General features: G+C 37.8%; 1 protein-coding gene across 2 annotated transcripts in view; it reads right to left on the bottom strand.

The window, feature by feature from the left end:
* The window catches only part of LOC122789919 (cytokine receptor common subunit gamma-like), a 1562088-nt gene that overhangs the window by 812998 nt on the left and 727805 nt on the right, over positions 1–21285 (bottom strand). Inside the window, exon 1 of one of the 2 annotated variants that reach the window (XM_044057379.1) lies at positions 8283–8598. The exons of the other annotated variant lie outside the window; for it this stretch is intronic. Coding sequence (XP_043913314.1) covers positions 8283–8349 — 67 coding nt within the window. The 5' untranslated portion in view covers positions 8350–8598. Of the gene's footprint in view, positions 1–8282; positions 8599–21285 lie in introns of those variants that run through there. 2 annotated transcript variants of the gene reach the window in all.

Below are 21285 nucleotides of genomic sequence, written 5' to 3'. Positions count from 1 at the left end.
ACAACTGACAGAACAGGAGAAATGGGTGTTGGCTTGGGAAAATCCTAATGAAAAATATTTTAGTATTTTCTGAGGGACTGAAAAACCTCAGTGTTCTCTCACTTAAAACACTGGCACATTATAGCAATAGTCTCAGAGAAACACAGCTCCCCACAGGGAGAATCAGACACTAAGCTTTGCTCTGAGTCTGAATTAGAAATCTGAAGGGGGGGGGAGTATCTGTTCTTGCTTCTTCCTGTCCCGATTCAGTATCTTGAATCTCTTCAGGAAAAGAAGAATCCATCCTTCTTTTACCAGAGACTACTTTCCAAGAAGGGGCAATAGTCTGAATTAAACCCTGAGCCAGACAATTAAACTATTGCTACACAAAGAAATTTGTGGAGGAGAAGATACATGCTTGGTTTTCTGTTTATTTTTGACAGGAACAGTGGAGATATCTGTGCTACTAATTGGCAGCAGCTGCTTCCCCAGGGATGGACACAGCATTCTGACACAACAGGGAACCCCTCCCTGTTCCATCTAACAGGACTGTCAAGAGTGTTTCTCTCTTGCCCAACAAGGGGACTTCAACAGCCTCAAAAGAAGTGGCTAGCTCCTAGTTGTTTTTAGTTTCTCCAAGTCTTTTGAGTTTCTAATACCATAACGAGAATGGACCCCATTCCCAAGTCAAAGTACGATTAAAGTTCATGAAATTTATATTGTTTCACTTTTTGATGTTAGCCAAAAGTGCTCTTCGCTGCACTTGCAATGTGCCCAGTAATGACTCCTTCTGCAATTCGTACGGTGTTACATGAATTGAAAACATATCTAAATATGATTGTAAATTCTTTTTTATAAGACCAATTGCTCCTACTACTATTGGAACTGTCTGGGTATCTTTTTTCCACATGGCTCTCGTTTCTGCCTGCAGATTGAAGTATTTTATGACTTTGTGCCTCTCTGTACGCAAGATACTGCAGTCACTAGGTGTGGTGATTTCAATGATCAATGCTACTTTTGTCTTCTTTTCTTGGACCACTATATCCGATTTTATAGCATCTCTCTTTTGGACTGTTGGTATTGGGTGATCCCATGTGATGTAAACATCATCATTTTCTATATTTCTCTGTGGCTCATGTTTCCAGTGTTTTTCAGCCACTTCGATTCCATAATGTTTGCACAATCTCCAGTGTAACAATCTTGCCACATTATTATGCCTTTCAGTATACAGTCCCTCTGCCATTAGAGAGTCGCAACCAGCAATAAGGTGTGTGACTGTTTCCAATTCGGTTCCACAAAACCTACATATGTCTGTTTCTCCCACATGTTCAATGGACTTAGTAAAACAACATGTATGCAGCACACTATCTTGGCTTGCCAATATTAACTTTTCATTTCTTGATGTAAATTCACCTCTCCTTAACCATTCCTGCATTTGTTCTTGATCAACATGAGGCTCTTCCAGATGTTTTCTATACTTGCAACTATATTTATGTTTTTTCCACATTTCTTGCCTTCTCATCTGGTCCTTCACCTTATATTCTTTCTTTTGTTTTTTAGCACATTCAGTTGCCGCCTGGTTTTTATCCACTTCTGGTTTGATTTCCCCTAGTCCATAGTGACTCTGAAGATGAGTGGTCATAGCAGAGTAATCCACCTTTGGCTGAGGCAAACTGCTAGCTTGCTGTGGTGGTAAAATCTATTTGATAACTTTTTCTTTTGTGACTGGAAGAAGGCCCTATCTTGGGTCTGGTAGTCTGTTCCATGGTGAAGCCAAAAATTGTGCCTATTTTCCAGGGAAGACAAGCATCAATTGCTAGTAAAACTACCGGTCCACAAAAGTAATCTTTTTATAGAAAAAAAAAGAGTAAAAATCACTTTATAACACTATGTCAGCCCCACAAAGGAAAAATAAACACAATTTCTCTATAAAAATAAGTTTTCAGTTAGTTTCCACTACTTTTAAAATGACAGGAAAAAATGAGAGGTTCATTTAAAAATATGTTACAGCCTTGAGACAGTCCATTAAAACACAACACAACTAGCTTTAAAATAACTTTCCTAAAGAGGAAAGTAATACAATGTTAATCAAATCAAAATCTGGAAATTTTTTTCAAAGGGAACTTGTCTGGCCAATAAAGAAAAGCACAAGCTGACTATCGATCCTCGAAAGGCTCAGAAGTGTGTACTGTTCAGCAACAGTAAGGCTCTGGAGGGCTTCGTGCCCAAACTTGTCTTTTGTTGGTTCATCTTGAGTTACTTGACAGTTTGAGTGTGTGAAAGGTATCCTGAAGCTTTGCAAGTTGGTTGACAGTTATATCCTTGGTAGAGTAGCAGGATATAACCCGTACAGCTAAGGCTACTGCAGCACTGATCAATATGATGAATATCAACAATTGCAATCAGTAATACAACTGAGCATTTGGCAGTCTGGCAGTTGGCACATTGGGGTTAAAGCTGTGAGATGTAGCTCCTGTGGTACAGGGTTTGATTCCCTCAGCATTCATTTGCCTTTTGTGTGACCTTGAGCAAGTGATGTAACCAGACAGTTCATGAGAACAACGGGGAATTTGGGCTAGGGCCCTCAGTTGTCTCTCGTTTGGCAAGTTTACTACCTACCTATGAACCTATGACTGAAGTACAAGGTCTGCTCTGGCATTACAGTAGTGTATATTAAAAATCTAAAAATAAGATTAGACATCAGCTTTTGTGAGTTCTGTGATTAATGAACAAATTAAGCACTTTTTATTGTGTGTGCTAAGGTATTATTACTGATGAAACATGGACTGGAGAATTAGGTACAGCCACCCATTAGTCTATTCAATCACTAATGGGCATACAGTGCTCTCAGACGAAAGTGATACCCCATAAAACAGCCTTTTCTAGAGTGCTGAGAAAGAAAAACTATGACAAAAATATAGACAATAGTTCTGACAGCAAAGTGCAGAAAAGGTTACAACAAGTTTTAGTAACATTTGGGAAATGGAGAAGGGTGAAAGTGATGAAAGGTTACTTTCAAAAGAACAATACTAATGCAGCTTCAGGAAAGCGTACTCAGTTTGAATGGAAGAAGAAAGAGAACAACAGAAGTGGAAATGTATTGGGGTATTTGTATTAAATGAAATGTTAGTATGTAAGCAAGAAAGGAGAGGTGATAAAGCAGCAGAATACACTGAAATGGGCTTCACCAGTAGTAAACAAGTAGTGTGCATCAATCTCTGCAGGCAGATGGTAAGACTTCATCAGGAGCAGATGGTAACATTGCAGCTGAAGTAATCTGTGCAGACAGGATAGATGGTAATACTGCACCTAGATAATCTGCACAGGTATGCAGATAATACATTTCCATGGAAATGGAAGAAGAGCAATTTGTGTTGGAGGGTGAGAAAAAAAACTATTGTGAAGAACACTGTAACTTAGTGTTTTATGAATCCATGCAAATACAGCAATGTGGTAATTCATTTTCATCAGTAGGTTTCATTGATAGGCTAAGCACTGTTAAACCTAATAATTATGTTACAAAAGTTGACTGAAACTTTTTAACTACAACACAATCAACTTGAACAATAATTGCAGACTAAAGCGATTAAAAATACGGTTACCATATCCTGAATTTCGAAACTGTAAATTGACCTAAACTAAGGCAAAGCAAGACAACAGACCTCAAGAAAGTAATATATAGTCTGAAATGCATGACAAGGTTGTCACTAGACCATTGCATGGACTTCCCTACCATACTCAAGAACCACTAAAAATCTAAATACAGGTGCAGTACTGAGTGGAAAATACAGCAATACCTGAGCATACCTACTCAGTGTTGCGATAGTGGTTGTAGAGTGTACAGACACACACTAAAAAATAAGACAAGGTTCTTGTGTCTTCTGAAGCAACTGAAATGAATTTTTCTATAATGAGAAATATATGCTTAACAGAAAAAAAATAGACTGCCAAGTAATTACAGATGATTTGCAAATGAAATTTCAGCTGGAAAATAATTCAAACTTTAGCTATGCTACCTGTCAGTTTTGGCTTTGATAGTAAAAATATTAAGGTTCAGTAGCACCTATTTTCTTCTATTGTCTTGTCATAAAACACTAAATGATTTTATTTTTACAAGAAAAGTTGTCAGACTGCAAGAGCTACTGCTATATACCAAAATCTAACCTCCCTAATAATGTCCATTCACTTAATTTTAAATTGTTGTCTCTACTCCCTACCCCAGTTTGGGAGATGTAAGCAATGCCTAGTTATTCCCATCATTTATGCACATTTTTAGATTGCATTTACTGTTGACCCAGTGTTGTTCATAAATACCAGAAAATCAAGCAAACTCTGTGGGCTATGAGATTAAGTTTGTCTACCAGAAGTAAATCGGTGATGCATCATAACATTTTAAATAACTCAGAGGTTACATGTAGAAGTATTATTTTCAGATATACAGCACACAAATGGAATAACCTTCCTACAAGGTATTAAATTCAAAAACTGTAAAGGACTTCAGTAATACACAGAACACATCTCAGCAATTAGTAGCAAACTTGGAAAGGATAAGTTGCTAGCTTCTGTAATGCATCAACAAAATATAGAAATGAACAGACCAGGGGAGACTATCTGGTTTGTTACTCTCTTACTTTTTTTTATTTAGAATTTGAGAAAGACTGAACTGAAGAAAATACATTTTCTCGTGTGTGTGTGTGTGTGTGTGTGTGTGTGTGTGTGTGTGTGTGTGTGTGTGTGTGTGTGTGTGTGTGTGTGTGTGTGTGTGTGTGTGCGCGTGTGTGTGTGCGCGTGTGTGTGCACGCACGTGTGTATGTGTACATATACATCTACAACCCCCTTTTCCCCATTTTTGCACATGGGGTCCACCCTATTAACAGTGACAATCATCTAGAGCCAATATTCACACCACCAATTCACTAGCCCTGACGTGGTTGTTCTTCCACACCACATATTTGGACACACACTTACACCTGCAGCCTGTTTAATGTGTCTAATCCATGTTCTGCATGTCTATGGAATGTGGGCATAAACCAGAAAAGCTGGTCCATAAAAACACATGGAAGATAGGCAGACTCTGCACAGAAGGGCTCTAATCCAAGAATCGAACTGGAGAACCTCTTGTTGTGAGGCAACATAGTCACACGCTGCAACAGTTCACCATCCAATGCGGATAAATAACAGGCAGACTGGGCAAGCTTTGGTCTGGGACCATCTGTAAACAAAGAGCTCAGGTGGTCATTAGGCTACGATGATGCCATGGAAATGCAATCCAGATCTATTAAAAGTGTGTCTGTATATATATATATATATATATATATATATATATATATATATATATATATATATATATATATATCTATATATATACATATATATATATATATATATATATATATATATATATATATATATATATATATATATATATATATATATATATATATATATATATATCTATATATATACATATATATGTTCTTTTCCTTTTAATATTATTTTCTGAGCTCACTATTAATTGAAGCTCTTTATCAACCGATTTTCTGTTCAGTCTAATGCAGGTCGGATAAGGGTTCATTAACAAGAGTTACTTTCAAGTTTCAATAACCTTTGCTGAGGAGATTCTTTGCCAAAAAGATATTACTGATTACTGTAAATTTCTCTCTCAAATGTCTTAACATTTTAAGAAATTGTTTCTTTTTTGTTTTTCTTCCTAACTATTCACACGTTATAGTATTTATGCAGTAAAACAGATCGTGACATACCATTTGTCACCTCTACACACTATTCTGAAATAAACAGACCCTATCTCTACATATGAAACTATAATCTACTTCATATCTCACTGACAACATGGAATTTTATTTCAGTATGTCTGTTATTTTTCATGACAAGTTTATTACTAGATACTGAAGCTGGGTATTGACTCTGGTGGGAGTCAGCTGCTTAAATAAAAATAAACAGAAAGATATTCATAGTATTTACTTTATCACAAGTTAAGCTGTTTCCAAAACTGTTTGCTTGCCATTTTTCAGGGTTATATTCATTCCAAAAAAAAAAAATTCCAAACTTAAAGAGTAGTTAAATAGTCCGTTACCTAGTTAAAGAAGCCTAAAAAAAGAAAAGCTTATCTTCACATAATCATTGTTATATGCTCGCCTTGCCTAAGGGCAATAAACGGTTACCACTGAATGATTCAGATGGGTGGAATGTTATATTAGCTACCATTCTTGTCATCTTGTTTTGTTTAATTCGACTACTACTTTTGCGTACATGCATTTTTTAAGCTTCAGTGATGGTGTAGACATTTATACAGTGGGACTGCACCACAAAAACATAATGAATGCAAGGCTACGCATTAAGACAGAAAAAGATATTGCTATGAGTCAGGCTACGTCAAGGACACAGGTGCATTCAGGGGAAGCTGTTCTTTGTCAAGTAAAATGTACCCAAGTGGTAAGAAAGTCTTAATCATTCTAAAAGCATGGGCACATGTCATGTAGATGGAAATCCCCAAGTAAAGTTGCTGCACTGTGGGAGTAGGTTTAGAGAAGTATTCGTAACGTCATTTATTGAGCAAAGCTGCTTGTTTTGCTTTTCATTTCTCAGCTGCCCATTTCAGAGATCACATAACAGCAGATCAGTGTATCAACAGCCACACCAGCCAGTTATGAGCAAAATGTATCCTGGAGTTACCCAAGTCTGAGTTCCTTAATCCATACACCACAGCAAGTATCAGCTCTTAAAATAAAAGTTTGTAGTTTACCAGCTCCGATCTAATCTACTTGTATGCTTCACTGCTTTCAGTGATACAAGCTCATATAGTCACTGAAAACTGCTCTGTCTGTCTTTACACAAAGTTATTAGGAAAGATTTTGTGTACCTATCAAACCTACAACCATCTTGTGCATTACCCTTAAAATAAAAGTTATAGCCCTTAATTTACTTTTCATTCATCCTGCACTGATAGTAGATGTTTTGTTTCTAGATGTCTATATAGGTGTGTGTGTGTGTGTGTGTGTGTGTGTGTGTGTGTGTGTGTGTGTGTGTGTGTGTGCGTATGTGTGTTTTAGATAAGTAGATGATTACAGACTACCACTTTAATGTCTACACAGCAAATAATATCCTCATTTTGCCCATGCTTTAGTGTATCCCTTTTAGTACGTCTCATTTAAAGGTATCCTGCATTTCACTGCTTAGGTCCCAGCTGCCCAGCACCCTCATCCTTTTAACAATTGGTGTGATAGTTCTTACCACATGTTTTGGGAAAACCTGAATAAGCCATCAACCATGCCTGTTTTATTTAATATTTGTGATTAGGATGAATGGGGCAGTCCAAAGGCTTTTTCATCCACAACTCAAGCCATAAAGATATTTTAGTGTAGCAGTCAACCAGCACATTTGTGGTAAACATGGATTACCTAGGACAAACCTAAGCAAGAACAAGAACAATATGTAAATTGTACACAGACACACTGGACAGAAGTGAACAATGATCCTGAGCACTTGAGCTGCATGGAAGAGATCTTACAACTGACCCACTGTGCTGTATACATTTAAATGTGTAGGCTACATATCTGTAAGAAGGTAACTCTTATATAAAAAGCCAGGTAAGAAACTTAGTCACAATCAGCCCAGCTGTCAGACATTATGAGTGTATGCCACTTTTCACCGGTCATGTTCCTTTAACGTTTTATCAACCTCAGCACATACAAATATGAATCTTAAAACACTTACATTAAAAACATCAGCTGCAATGAATTTGCTCCTTATCTTTCTGAGGAGGAAGGATTTGCAATGTAATGGGGTTTGTGTTTATTAGAGTTTATTACGTCTACAGTTACATATGCTCTGGTCTCATTTCCCACATCTCTGTGCTCGTCATATTTAAACATATATACTCCCACAGCAGTCACATAGACCCTCAGGTTGAACTTCATACTGATACTAAATGGATGTGATGTATATTATATCACCCTCATTTAAATTTCTGCAGCTGTTGATGCTCAAGTTAACTTTTCTGCATTTGTGTGAACTAGCATCTTCCTTTACAATGTCAAATATTAACAGATATGAAAAGGAACAGTAATAAATCTTTCTTTATATCAGCATGCCGTTTGTTATCCTGTAAGTGCTACTAATGGTGGTATAAGGAATACATTTTACAGTTTACCATTCTTTTAAAGAATACCTCAAACTAAAATATATCAGAATATCTTTAACTTGCAGGTAGTCTGTGCTGTCTGCCGAAAATTGCAAACATATGAAAAACCAAAATACTTAATATCACATGTAATTCTACTTACCTGGTTTCACTTCACTGCGTACAAGAGTTGCCAAAAAGTAAAATGTAATAAAACAATGCACATTCATTTTGATTTAAGTCAATGTCCGAGTTCAGTTAAAAAGATGTCTTTGATGTCACTGATTAACCCACCAACACAGACACTGTTTTTAAGTGAATGCTGTCACACAGTTCGCAAGAAGTAATTGCACTTCACTCATTTCCTCTTCCCAACGAGAAAGAAAAAAAGTACTGAATTTAAACGACTGAGAAATCAGATGACATCTGCTGGTCAATTAAACAGAGCTAGAAGTACACATGTTCAGACTACATACAAATAATCTTTCCTTTAATAAAACATAAGCAAACTGAATATGGTAGAGGGAGTGCATGAGATGAAATAATTCCAACACTGCATTAACAGCTAGACTTGGGTGACCGGAAAAAACAATAAAACAGGAGGCAACAAGGGGAAGGGAAGAAAAGACTCAAAGTTGATGCTATGCAATGCCAGAAGCCCAGTGATTTACTTAAATTATTTATTTGTTGACCAACGAATTTCAGTTGGCATATGCTCCTCTGTCAGGGAGCTTCCTGTGGACACAGTCTGGTTTAGTGATTTATTCAGAATCAATTAATTGGCAAGCGGATACTGAGGAAATCAAGGTCAGGACTCCAGAATGAAGCTCATCATATTTTGAAATCTTAGTTCTCTGTGCTGACCTGTCAGATAACATGTTGTAGTTTTAGAAAATGTACTTTTAGAAGGTAGCATAAAAACTGTAGTTATGCAGACTACTCAGGAAAGGACTAGGATATAGTGATATTAGTATGCAGAGTATAAAGAAATGACAGTAAGGCTTGTGTATGCATTCATTTTATCACATTGCAGACAATGCTGGTGGTGTACAGGGATAAACCCAGAATATGACCCAGGCAATCCATCTTTAAATATTGCTAGGGTGCATGGCAGCTCAGGTAGGGAGCACTGAACAGGTGGAGAGAGAGAGGTTCATACTAATAGGCACAAGGGTGCTGGGTGAATTCTTGGTGGAGCCAAGGGAAACAGCCATGCCATTTGTAAAAGGTGTACAAACAACCTAATGTTATAATAACATCAGGATGGGACTGCAATCAAAGGCCCATACAAGTTAAAGTTTTTAAGATAAACTAATATAGGCATTGTTAAGAACTCAGATGTGCTGTAGGTAGGTACACATAACATTACTAAATGCAAACAGTATTGAGGTGGCTCATGCCTGGAGTTCCTTAAAATGTTGCTGCATGCCTCAAATGTCATTGTGCACTGCTAAGCCTTGTATGTGTACTCCTGCTGTGAGTCCTGGCCATTTCACTGCTTGTAAATCTTGATTTCATCCATCTGGACTCATGAGATACAAGTTGCATGCACTTAGCTCTGATACCTTTTTTAAACACCTGCCACCCACTTCATCTTATGCTTAAATGCAACTATCCCTTTGTCTATGCCTAACGTTTCTTGAATCTCAATCACAGCTTAGAAAATACTCTGGCTACAGTGATAACTGCCATGTGAGTCTTAAAAACAAGTGCAGAGCTATCAGTAGATAACCAGTGCAGCCAGTATGAAGTGAATACTGCACTGAGCTACAGCAGTGAGCATTCCTTATCTCAGCTGCACGCTGACCTCCACTGAAATAAAGTTCAGTGCACGAGAAAGGAGAGCATGCAGTATGGCACAGTAAAGCAGCTCTATAAACCTTAGGTATGCAGAGCAGATGATAATGCAGTGAAGGTGGGTGCAAAATCAATCCAAATGACACACAGTGAAGCAGAATGGACTCTGGCTCTCAACTTAAATGTCAGCATTCGAAATGCCGGGTACAAAAAGCTGAACAGAAAAGAGACAGAAAACCCAGAGAAGAGCAAATCTCAAAAATCACTCTTCTCCTTAAAACTTCTTTCTGGAAGGGAAGCAAGCCCCCACACACAATGAACTTATATATACCACCACCAAGATTGCCACACCTTGGAGAAAAAGAAACACTCTGAGAAATGGCATCTCTGCCGTAGTATATGTAAGCCCGTTCTTTTGGCCATTCAGTCTCCATTTTTCAGGTCTTGCTCTAGCGGGTCCTGACATTTCAAATGGTTATGTGGATTCCAGCACTGCAATACTGCATTTCCAGCTAAGGTAAAGGGAAGGGAAATGCAATGCAATTTAAAGAGTATAGCAGGCTGCTTCCTTTGTATTATAATAGCGCACTTGGCACTCAGAGAGGGTGAGAGGTTATGAGAAGGTGCATAAGCACTCCTTGTATTCGGTACATGAGAGACACTGTTATAAAGGAGGAACTTAAATTAACTATTTAATATGTATATACTAGAATCTATAATTTTTCAGTAAGTGTACAGCCAATAAATATAAAACAATAAGAAGACAATATTTATATGCACAAATACAAAATATTGTCCTTAAATATAGTGACACCAAGTGGCAAAAAAAAAAATAGCATACAAATAGAATGTGAAAAGCAGCTCATATATGCATTGAGATATCAAGCGATCAGCACAAGTGACATTTAGCGATCGTTTCTTGATTCTTCTAATTCTTCACCGTTTATGAGCCAAATTATATTTGAAAAAAATGTAAATATCCCACCAGAAAAGTTACATAAGTTGATGTCACACAGTGAAATTTAACACCGAAGAAGCTCCTAATTAAGGAAGGAAACCTGATTTGTGTTTCTGTGTTGTATGGAGCGTGCTTCATATTTTAAAAGTTGATTGCAGCTTCTTTTTAGGTGCTGCATATTTTTGGGGTTTCTATAAATTATATACATGGATTCTGCTTGTTGCTTTATTAGTAGTTAATTGAGTTGTTTGCGTGCATGTATCTATGTCTAGCTATATATATATATATATATGTACATAGATATATATATATATATATATATATATATATATGTATACATACATGCACACACACACACCCACACACACACACATATATATATATATATATATATATATATATATATATATATATATATATATATATATATATATATATATATATGGGTCATCACTAAAAGAGCAAATGTTTATTTATTCAAACATATGCCACGTGTGCTCTTAAGCTCAAATGTGTATTTGATTGAATGCATTCGATTTTGGAGGTAAGAGGGTAAGTGTGGGTTCAGTGTCCAAAATGTCTTGTGTAGTATCAGTTTAAGGGAAAGTGTTTTCTTAGGTATGGTGTAGGGATGGAGTTTGGGACAAGATTAACACATATTAATATGGTAAAGTAGAAGGACAATGCCTCTACACTGTCATTAATAATATGTGCTAACCTTAATTCTGCAACTGACCCTAATCAAAACCCTACACTTTACCTTAGAAAAAAAAAACTTCCTGTAACAATACTACTATGGCTTGGAAGAGGAAAGTGTGTCATAGCTATATATATATGCATAGCATGCTTTCTCTCTCGCTCGTTCTCTCTCTCTCTAAATATATATATATATGTATATATATATATAGATATGTGTCTGTATCTGTACCTGTTTATATCTGTCTATCTACTTATACAAAATATATGTGCCCACATGGACATGCTTAATGCATACATATATACATGTGTGCATGCACATGTACAAAGAGTTTGATCGTATATTCATTAGATCAAATGTTTTCTTTGAAGGGTTGTTTTACTGAACTGCCAGTTCAATACAGGATGCAAGTTGCTTTGTGCATGGAATTGTTATACAGTGGAGAGTGAGATTTTGCCCTTTCTCCACTGTTTCTCCCCCTGCAAAAATAATATTCTTTTTTTTTTTTTTTTTTTATTTAGTCTGGCATGCAGCGTGGTTCATGCTTAGCATGAGTACTAGCTTGTTGATGGTCTGTGATCAATGTAGTTTGAAGTTTGTAGTTGTTAAAGTAAGCAAACATAGTAATACACACACACACACACACACACACACACACACACACACACACACACACACATATATATATATATATTTATATATAGCTATAGATTAGATACAGATTTATATACACGCACACACATATCTAAATATATATATATATGTATATATATATATATATATATATATATATATATATATATATATATATATATATATATATATATATATATATATATATATATATATATATATATATATATATACACACATATATATATATATATATATATATATATATATATATATATATATATATATATATATATATTTCAGTCATCTAGGTCCTTTATGAAGGATGGCAATGTAAAACCTAAATAAGAATTCTACAAGTACCAGCTCTTCAGAGAAGACACAGATGCATTCATATTCTATTTAGCCCTTTCTTCACTAATTGGCCTGATCAATGTTTAGTATAAGTGACCTCTTTAGGTCTAGATATTCTCTTGGCAATTAACTGTGTAAAGTAGGATTTTCTGATTCTACTGCCATGTGATGATAAAAAGAAAGAATTATCAACCCGTGATCCATGGTCCCTAGCAATATTTTCATTTGAAGTGAGGTATTGTCTATGTTTTATGTTGAGGGGAGATGGTGAGGGTCTATGTTATTTCTTTGGCAGCTTAGGTTTTTGAATGCTCAATGATCGACACCTAAGCGTCAAACTTTCAAAATCGCGAATGGCCATAAGTGCGAATTCATTCCTCGGGAAAGAATTTGCTTGGCTGTTATCGGGATTTGCCCTTTCCCCAATGTAGAGCGATCTCAGAGTTGGTATATTTAGTTAGGGGATGTGGGGGGTGAAAGCCCCCCACTATATTTAGGTTGAAAAGTTAGTTTTATTTATGGACGGTCTAGCAAATTCTTAACCGAGGATAGAACTGCGTACATGGCCGTTCGTGATTTTGAAACTTCAACTCTTAGGTGTCGATCATTAAGGATTTGACAACCTAAGCTGTCGAAGAAATAATATAGACCCGATGGTAGTCTCACAAATGTGGCAGCATTGCAGTTTCTTACATTTATTATGAGCCCATGATAAGTACACCAGTTATTTGCATGTGTAAATTCTTGAAGGGTTAGGATATCAGAGGGGGTCTTGACAATAATTCCCAGTTTATAGTCATCTGAAAATGTAGTTAGCCAGTGGTCTTGGTTTCCAGTCTGAATCACAGAAAAGTAAATGCTGAAAAGGAGGGGTCCCAGCACTGAGCTCTGTGTACACTGCTAGTGCTTTCATACTTTCTTATGAAGCACCTGCCACTTGCACTGGATGGATTCTGTCTTTTAGCCAGTTTGCTATCCATCATACCACATAGGGATCTATTTTTATTTTGTTAAGCTTATTTACAATGCCAGCATAGGGTATAGTGTCAAATGCCTTGGCCCTGTCAAGATAAACAGTGTTTATAGTATGACCACTGTCGACAACCTCAGTGACCCTTCAACTAAGTTAACCAGATTTATTAGGCAGGATATTTTCTTGACAAGTCAAACTGCTAGTCACGCCAATTAAGATTTTTGGTATCACAGTTTGTAAGGCTGATGGGTCTATAATTCCTGTGGTCAGTGGTAGATCCTCCCTTTTTAAAGGATGCTCTCAGGACATATGGGAAATGTCTGTTTTTGAAAGGAGGATTAAGGCAAGCAGAGAAACTTAAACCGTGGAATCAGGTAGCAGCAAAAGTAATCTATTGGCAGATCAGGCAGGTATACACAGAAATCAATAACCAGCAAACCCGCCAAATCCACTCTCCAGCAGTGCAACTCAGAACACAAGAAAAAATATAAACCAAATGCTTGTATTTAAAACTTTTACAGCAGTTTCATATTACACAACTAATGAAACTGAACCAGAATAATAATAATAAAAAAACTCACCCACAACACATTATTTAAAAAAGTCATAATGACATCTGACCATGCTAATAAATTCAGAATGAATAACAATTAGTGTCAATTACAATACCCATTACACCGTTAAAATGGAAGACTTAAAATATTCATCTCATCATATCAGTAACAATTAAATCTAATATTGTGAAATAAAATTTTGCCACTTTGAAAGGTTAAAGGGTCATATGGAAAATCTAAAAACAAATGAGGAGAAAGTGACAACCACCAGTGATTTCAAAACCAGGGGGAATGTCAGACATAACATCTGAGAAGACGGGTCAAATCAGGGCTGAGCAAGAGGTTGAAGATATGTTTTTTTACATAATAGGCTCTGTAAGTTTATTTATTTATTTTCATTATTCTGAACTGCCATTACTTGTGCGATACAAAAGTGCTGTAAAAGTTTTAACTAAAAACCTTCAGTTTATATTTTTAGCTGTTCCTTTTGTACTCGGTTGTACTGCAGGAGGGTAGATTTGGTGGTTCTGTAGAATCAAGTAGTGGTTAATTATAAAAACTGTTGGGTGAAGAAACCACTCATTGGCACAGTGTAAGAAAAGAACAAATGACCTAGTAGGACATGCACAAACAAAAGCTAGACAGAATGCAATTGCCTGAAGTAACACAGGTGAGGGCCCTTTCACAATCCAACCATTAACACCAGATAAGGTGTACCTTGTATCCATAAATGTGAGGCACATGATGCAGATGATGATGCAACAGAAATCATCAGATGAGGTGTGGACACTTTCTTTCAGACAAACACAGCAGCCATAGTGTGGCACACAAGAAGATTAGTACATAGATGGTGATAATAATTAATGGGGGCATATCCTGCAAGAAAGCTGCAAAACTATATCCCATTACACCTGTCCTCGCTAGATATCTTATCTACATAAAGGGATGCAGGAAAGCTAATGTTTACATGGCAAGTGACTATATCATCTGTTTATATATTAAAAATGTTGGTTGTCAAAGACAACATAACATGTTGTACTTGTTCCTTCACAGGCTCTTCCCCAGAACCAACCATTTCCACTGTAGCCGCACGACAGACCAAAGTTGACAGTACAATGGCTGTTAACAATAATGCCATATCTCTCATATTCATGGCAGATCCTGAGGACAGTAGTGCACAGTCACAAAGTATAATGGCAGGACCCCCACCCTACAGCAGGTGCATAACTCCATTAAAAGTGACGTAGGCTCACACAACTAATGGAGACATACTGTAGCTATACACCAATACCTTGTGAATCACAAGATCACTTTCAGGAAGATGCTACTATCTCAAAGTTAGCAGTACCCTCTGTGACACTCATGCAGAGGGGTGCCAGGAGAAGACATATGTCAGAGCCAGCAATTAAGACATGCAAGGCTTGTGCTCCAGTTAAGAGAATCACTGGCACTGCAAGGGTGCTGGGATGACATGTTTATGATGTACCTCCATGTATCCCACACTACCTGGTAGCTGAAGGAATGATAACCCTTTCTGTTGTAATACCACTCCCCTGGGGTTCAAATTGAGAACTAATAGCAACATGGGTGCAATCTATTACACTAAGCATCGTTGAAAAATACCTTACCCCATCCTGTAGAAGACACTCATGGCTCTGGTTCAGCCTAGTGGTAACAGTGGCAGATAAATATAATGATCCACACATGCCAAACGTGTATCAAGATATGACGACCCTCCACTTGACCAGTAATCAAGGAGCCTCAATCCTCACCACTAACACCAATGCGGGAAGTACATTGGGAGGATGACAAGTACACACACAGTATTTTCAGATGCAGCTATCTGCATCAAGTGCAATTTTTCTTAAGAGCACACAGAGACCACAGTCAGTCCAGGGCTGGTTTCTCCCTCTTTCTCCAGATCACCTGTAAGACACCCTACTGGCACAGCTAGAGAGCTGAGATCTTAGCTGAGTGGCCAAGCCAAGACCTCCAGCACCATCTCTGTTCAACCAGGGCTCTGTGTCCCTGCCCAAGTAGCTGACATTAACACACACACACACACACACACACACACACACACACACACACACACACACACACACACACACACACACACCTGGGATAGGGTGGCACAGGTTTACCAGCTATGCCCCCTTTTATGGTAGTTATCACTGCCACTAGCCAACTCCTTATCAGTTACTTTAAGGCCATTAACAAAGGGTGTCCAATCTTACTGCATAATATTAATATTAATACAAATGATAGTTTGACCAAGAGCAAGGCTATTAGGAGTGGCCCACACAGTGTCACCAAATAAATATGCAAGTGCTCTCAGAACGTAAACATCTCTTGATAGATCAGCCACAATGAAAGGTTTAAATATATTTAATAATAAATAATAAAAGAACAGGAAATTACTCAGTATATATTCACAGTGACATCAGAGTTCAAAATCACAGGAAATATTTAAAACAACATTGCAGGACAGTATCAAATAAATAAAGAAAACTATCTAAACTAAAAGAATTATAGTATTGCCTAGAACCTTACTTCATCAGAGCAAGGCAGATGTTGTGGTGAATGGTTCTTGTCAGGTCTAAAGACAGAATACAGAATGCACTCTCTCTCAGAGTTTTCTTTAATATCTCAAATATCACTGGTGGGATAGGTTGCAGAATGACATAATTTCTTGTCATATGACTATGTCCCAGTTGAAACCCCAACTACTGGATTGGCAGTATTTAGCATCTACCTCTGAAAATACATGGACATCAGATCTTTGACAGATGCTGGAAGTCATAAAACAATTGCATTCCTTCATACTTTTAGAGGTAGCAGTTAGCTCACTCCGAAAACAATCCAGAAAGTTTTTTAGTACAGACATTATGTCTTCAGCTTAGCCTATAAAGTAATTTAATTTCAGCTATTTTTCTGAAGTTAACCTCCTGTATTTAAGTTTCCACTGTTGAAATGTGTACATTCAAACAGTTACAATAGTGCATGTACATTTGTGTTCTGTTCTAGTAGGGCACACTGTGGTTACATTTTAAGATCAAACACTTTGCAAAATACTTTTTCAACACAAAATTCTGAACCAGCAGTTTGATATACACATGACATACATTTCTAATTCATTTGTAACACAAGCATCTTATATAGATCATGCTGAAATTCCCAAATGATATAATTATTTACAAAAATCCAGATAGCTGTGCTGGCAGTATCTCCTTCCATGATACTTGTTCCCCCCTGCGAAGATTCAAGGTAGTTTTTCAAGTGACCCTTGAAAAACATTGCTTTAAATGGATGAGCCTATCTAGGAATACATTACCCCATACCTGTCTTGAGAGCCTATCTGCGTTGGCACTGCTAACCCCACTGCGGTGCTGCACTGTCATATCATATGTCTGCAACACTTGGTTCCACCTAAGTAGCTTGGAACAAAACAATAATTGAATTCAGTAGCTTGCACTGCACTTAAATTGTTTTAGTGCTGTTTTAGCTGCTTTTCTGTAAAAAAAAAAATCTTTTTTCCATCTCTTTCAACTTTCTGGTTTAACAGCCCACATTTACACTTGTTTCCCACCTTTCCTGTAACTAGTCTAGTCCAGATACAGATTTGCTGTATCCAGGAGTGTTTGCAAGCTTCTGAGCCTTCCAAGCCTTTCCATGTTAGAGGGAAGCCTAGTTATTGGCTGTTTGGCTATTTTTTTCCATCTCTCTCAACTTTTCTGATTTAAAAGCCTGCATTTGCGCTTGCTTCCCACATTTCTGTAACTGGTCAAGTGCAGATACAGATTTGATGTATCAAGGACTGTTTGTAATCTTCTGAGCCCCACCCCAAGCATTTCTGTGTTGGAGGGAAGCCTTCTAGCTTATCAGTGGGAGTGGTAAGCACTAGGTAGCCTATCTACCAAAAGCGAAGTGTTTTTTGGCCCAGAAATTGTAGTTTATTGGCTGTTTGGGCAATTTTTTCCATCTCTTTCAACTTTCTGGTTCAAAAGCCCACATTTGAGCTTGTTTCCTGCCTTTCCTTTAACTAGTCTAGTCCAGATACAGATTTGCCGTATCAAGGGCTGTATGTAAGCTTCGGAGCCCCCCAAATCTTTCTGTGTTAGAGGGAAGCCTTCTAGCTCATCAGTGGGAGTGGTAAGCACTAGGTAGCCTACATACCAAAAAAGGAGTGGTTTCTGGCCCAGAAATTGCAGTTTATTGGCCATTTGGGCAGTTTTTCCATCTCTTTCAACTTTCTGGTTTAAAAGCCCGTGTTTGCGCTTTTCCCACTTTTCCTGTAACTAGTCTAGTCCAGATACAGATTTGCTGTATCCAGGACTGTATTTAAGCTTCTGAACCCCCCCCCCACAAGCCTTTCTGTGTTGGAGGGAAGCCTTCTAGCTTATCAGTGGGAGAGGTAATCACCAGGTAGCCCATCTACCACAAGAGGAGTGGTTTCTGGCCCAGAAATAGTAGTCTATTGGCTGTTTGGGCAGTTTTTCCATCTCTTTCAACTTTCTGATGTAAAAGCCCATGTTTGCACTTGTTTCCTGCCTTTTCTATAACCAAAACACCAACCAAAAAAGAAAAAAAAATCAATGATGAGCAACAGATGAAGAATACACTCAATTTATTGTACCTCTAGTGCTTCGGCAAATGCCTTTAAGGAGTATAAAACATAGCAAAATAAGCTCAGTTTAAATACCATAGCAAACAAGACAAGAGAAAGATATTTTAGTACACAATAGATTTAGATATCCCACTAGTGTGCAAAAATCAGGACTACTTATGTAAAGGGTACCATGTCTTGTGGCCATTGCAATGTATGCCATTTTGTTGTTCGAACCTTTGACTATATTAACGGTTATCCATTTTGTGTGTATAATATATATAATTGCAATACTAAAGGTATTGTTTATGCACTGAGGTGTCCCTGTGGACTAGTATTTATAGGGGAAAGTAAAAGGAAATTTAAAATCAGACTTTTGGAGCACATCAGGAGCATTATAAATACAAAAGAAGATAGTCCTGTTGCTAAGCATTTCATGTAGGTTCATAACTCTAATGCTAATAGTTTACAAGCTACAATTTTGGAACAAGTTGATAAAGGTGTATTTTCTGATCAATTGTATAACAAAACATTGTTGTATAAGGAAAGCATTTTAATTCTGAAATATGATACTTTATCTCCTCAGGGTCTTAATGTAGAATGTAACTGGAGGCTTTTAATTTGATTTTTTAATCATTTTTTAATGTTTATTGGATAATTAGTTAATGTTTATTGGTTACTTGTATTTTCTGTAATCAGTCTAGTCCAGATACAGACTTGCTGTATATCCAGGACTGTCTGTAAGCTTTAGAGTGGTGCCAAAGTCTGCTCTTCAACGTTTCCCTTAGATCTGCTAGTTCTCTCCTCGCCTGTACTTTTACTAGCTTATTTGTCTAGCACTTTACCAGGCTTCTTTTAGCAATTATTGTATCACACAAATATGCTACCAGCACTAAACATTCTATAAGGAAACAGCTCCAGTACTTATTATAAATGCCCACCTTTCCAGACATGTCTAAAGGTCAGTTCCTTGTGCTTTCTCCTATTAACCTGGTAAACGTGGACATCCTGAGGCAATGTAGCAACTGCATCATGTACACCGACACCCCTCTCCTCTTACCTCCCAGCACTCAGACTTGTGAGAGATGCAATTATATATACAAATTGGAAGCCATGCACTCTCCAGCCAAAACCAAATAGCTGGTCAAGAGGAGGTCAACACTTGCACCACATAACATGGAACACATAGCACTCCAGAACACACACCTGCACTGCCTTCACATAAAAACGCAAACCACACAACAACCTTTGCAGAGGCGCTCAATAACAATCTACCCAAACAGCAGAGACCTCCAAGGCAGAAACACACTACACCACCACAACACAACACTAATCATGAGACACACAACTCTCCTAAACAGTGCGCCACTCAACCAAAGCCCCTAAGGCAAAACAGCATGACCATTACACTAGCCATAGGTGACTTGGTAGTTTGGCACACTGATGTTCCACTCACTAGGTTGAATAAGGGGAAAGTAACAGTCAGCTGCCTGTCAGGTGCTAGGCCCCACCACATAATGCACACACTCAAGTCCCTCAACAACAGGTACAAATATATATGACTCTGTCATTATTGTACATGGGGGTGTGAATGACCTGAGATGTACCTCCCTGGACTACATGAAAAGAGACATGGAGGTGCTCTCGGATTATGTAGCCCAGGCAGGCATGACCCTAGCCCTGAGCAGCATCCTACCATCACTCAGAATGATACCACAGTACAAGCAGAAAATGATTAAGTTCAACAATTGGCTAAGTTTCTAGTGTCATTCTAAGGGGATCCAGTATCTTTCTGCCTGGGATGACATGATTGACAGACCTCGATGCTTTGCCAGAGATGGCCTACATCTGTCAACCCTGGGCCTCCGGATACTGGCCAAGGCTCTTGCCACCTGTATAGTGCCTTTTGTAGGTGGTATTTCAAAGACCAAATTACCAATGTAACAGCTATAAACAAATGCAATCTGAGGGTCATATTGCTCAGTGCTAGAAGTCTAAATCTCAAAATGCACTCACTTGAAGCACTCCTTAAAAGATAGAACATTGACATTTGTACTGTAACAGAGACCTGTTTCAAAGCAGCAGAAAGCACCCTGCACTACCAGGCTATAACTCATTTCACACCTTTTGGCCCAGAACTTGGACCGAAGCTCCAAAGCTGGTGGTGTTTCCATATTCATAAAGGATGTGCACATCTCCAGACTGGTAGCCCAACATAACGCATCAGAGATACTTCAGGTGCAGCTAACAATGGGTAAGACTGCGATTCAGGTCACAGTCTGCTATAGGTCCCCAACCATGTCCCAAGACTCACACTTCACATTCCTAAGCAACCTGGAGAATATTAGGGTCCAACCTAACACTCTCATATTGGCCAACTACAACTAACCCTCCATTAACTGGGAAAACTACTCATGTCCCAACACACTTGCTCAACGTTTCCTGGAATTCATTAATTCCAATGCCTGGACAAGCTTGTTCTTACCCCACTAGAGGTAGCAACATCCTTGACCTGGTAATTACTAACATGGGTGACCATTGCACTACTCCAATAGTCAACTCCTCCATGGTTAGATCTGACCACAAACTAATCA

The sequence above is a fragment of the Protopterus annectens genome, chromosome 15.part0, assembly GCF_019279795.1.
Source record: "Protopterus annectens isolate FY-2018-M chromosome 15.part0, PAN1.0, whole genome shotgun sequence".
In the NCBI taxonomy this organism is placed as follows: domain Eukaryota; kingdom Metazoa; phylum Chordata; order Ceratodontiformes; family Protopteridae; genus Protopterus; species Protopterus annectens.
The sequence above is the reverse complement of the archived record's forward strand: the minus strand, read 5'-3'. Positions and strand labels throughout refer to the sequence as shown.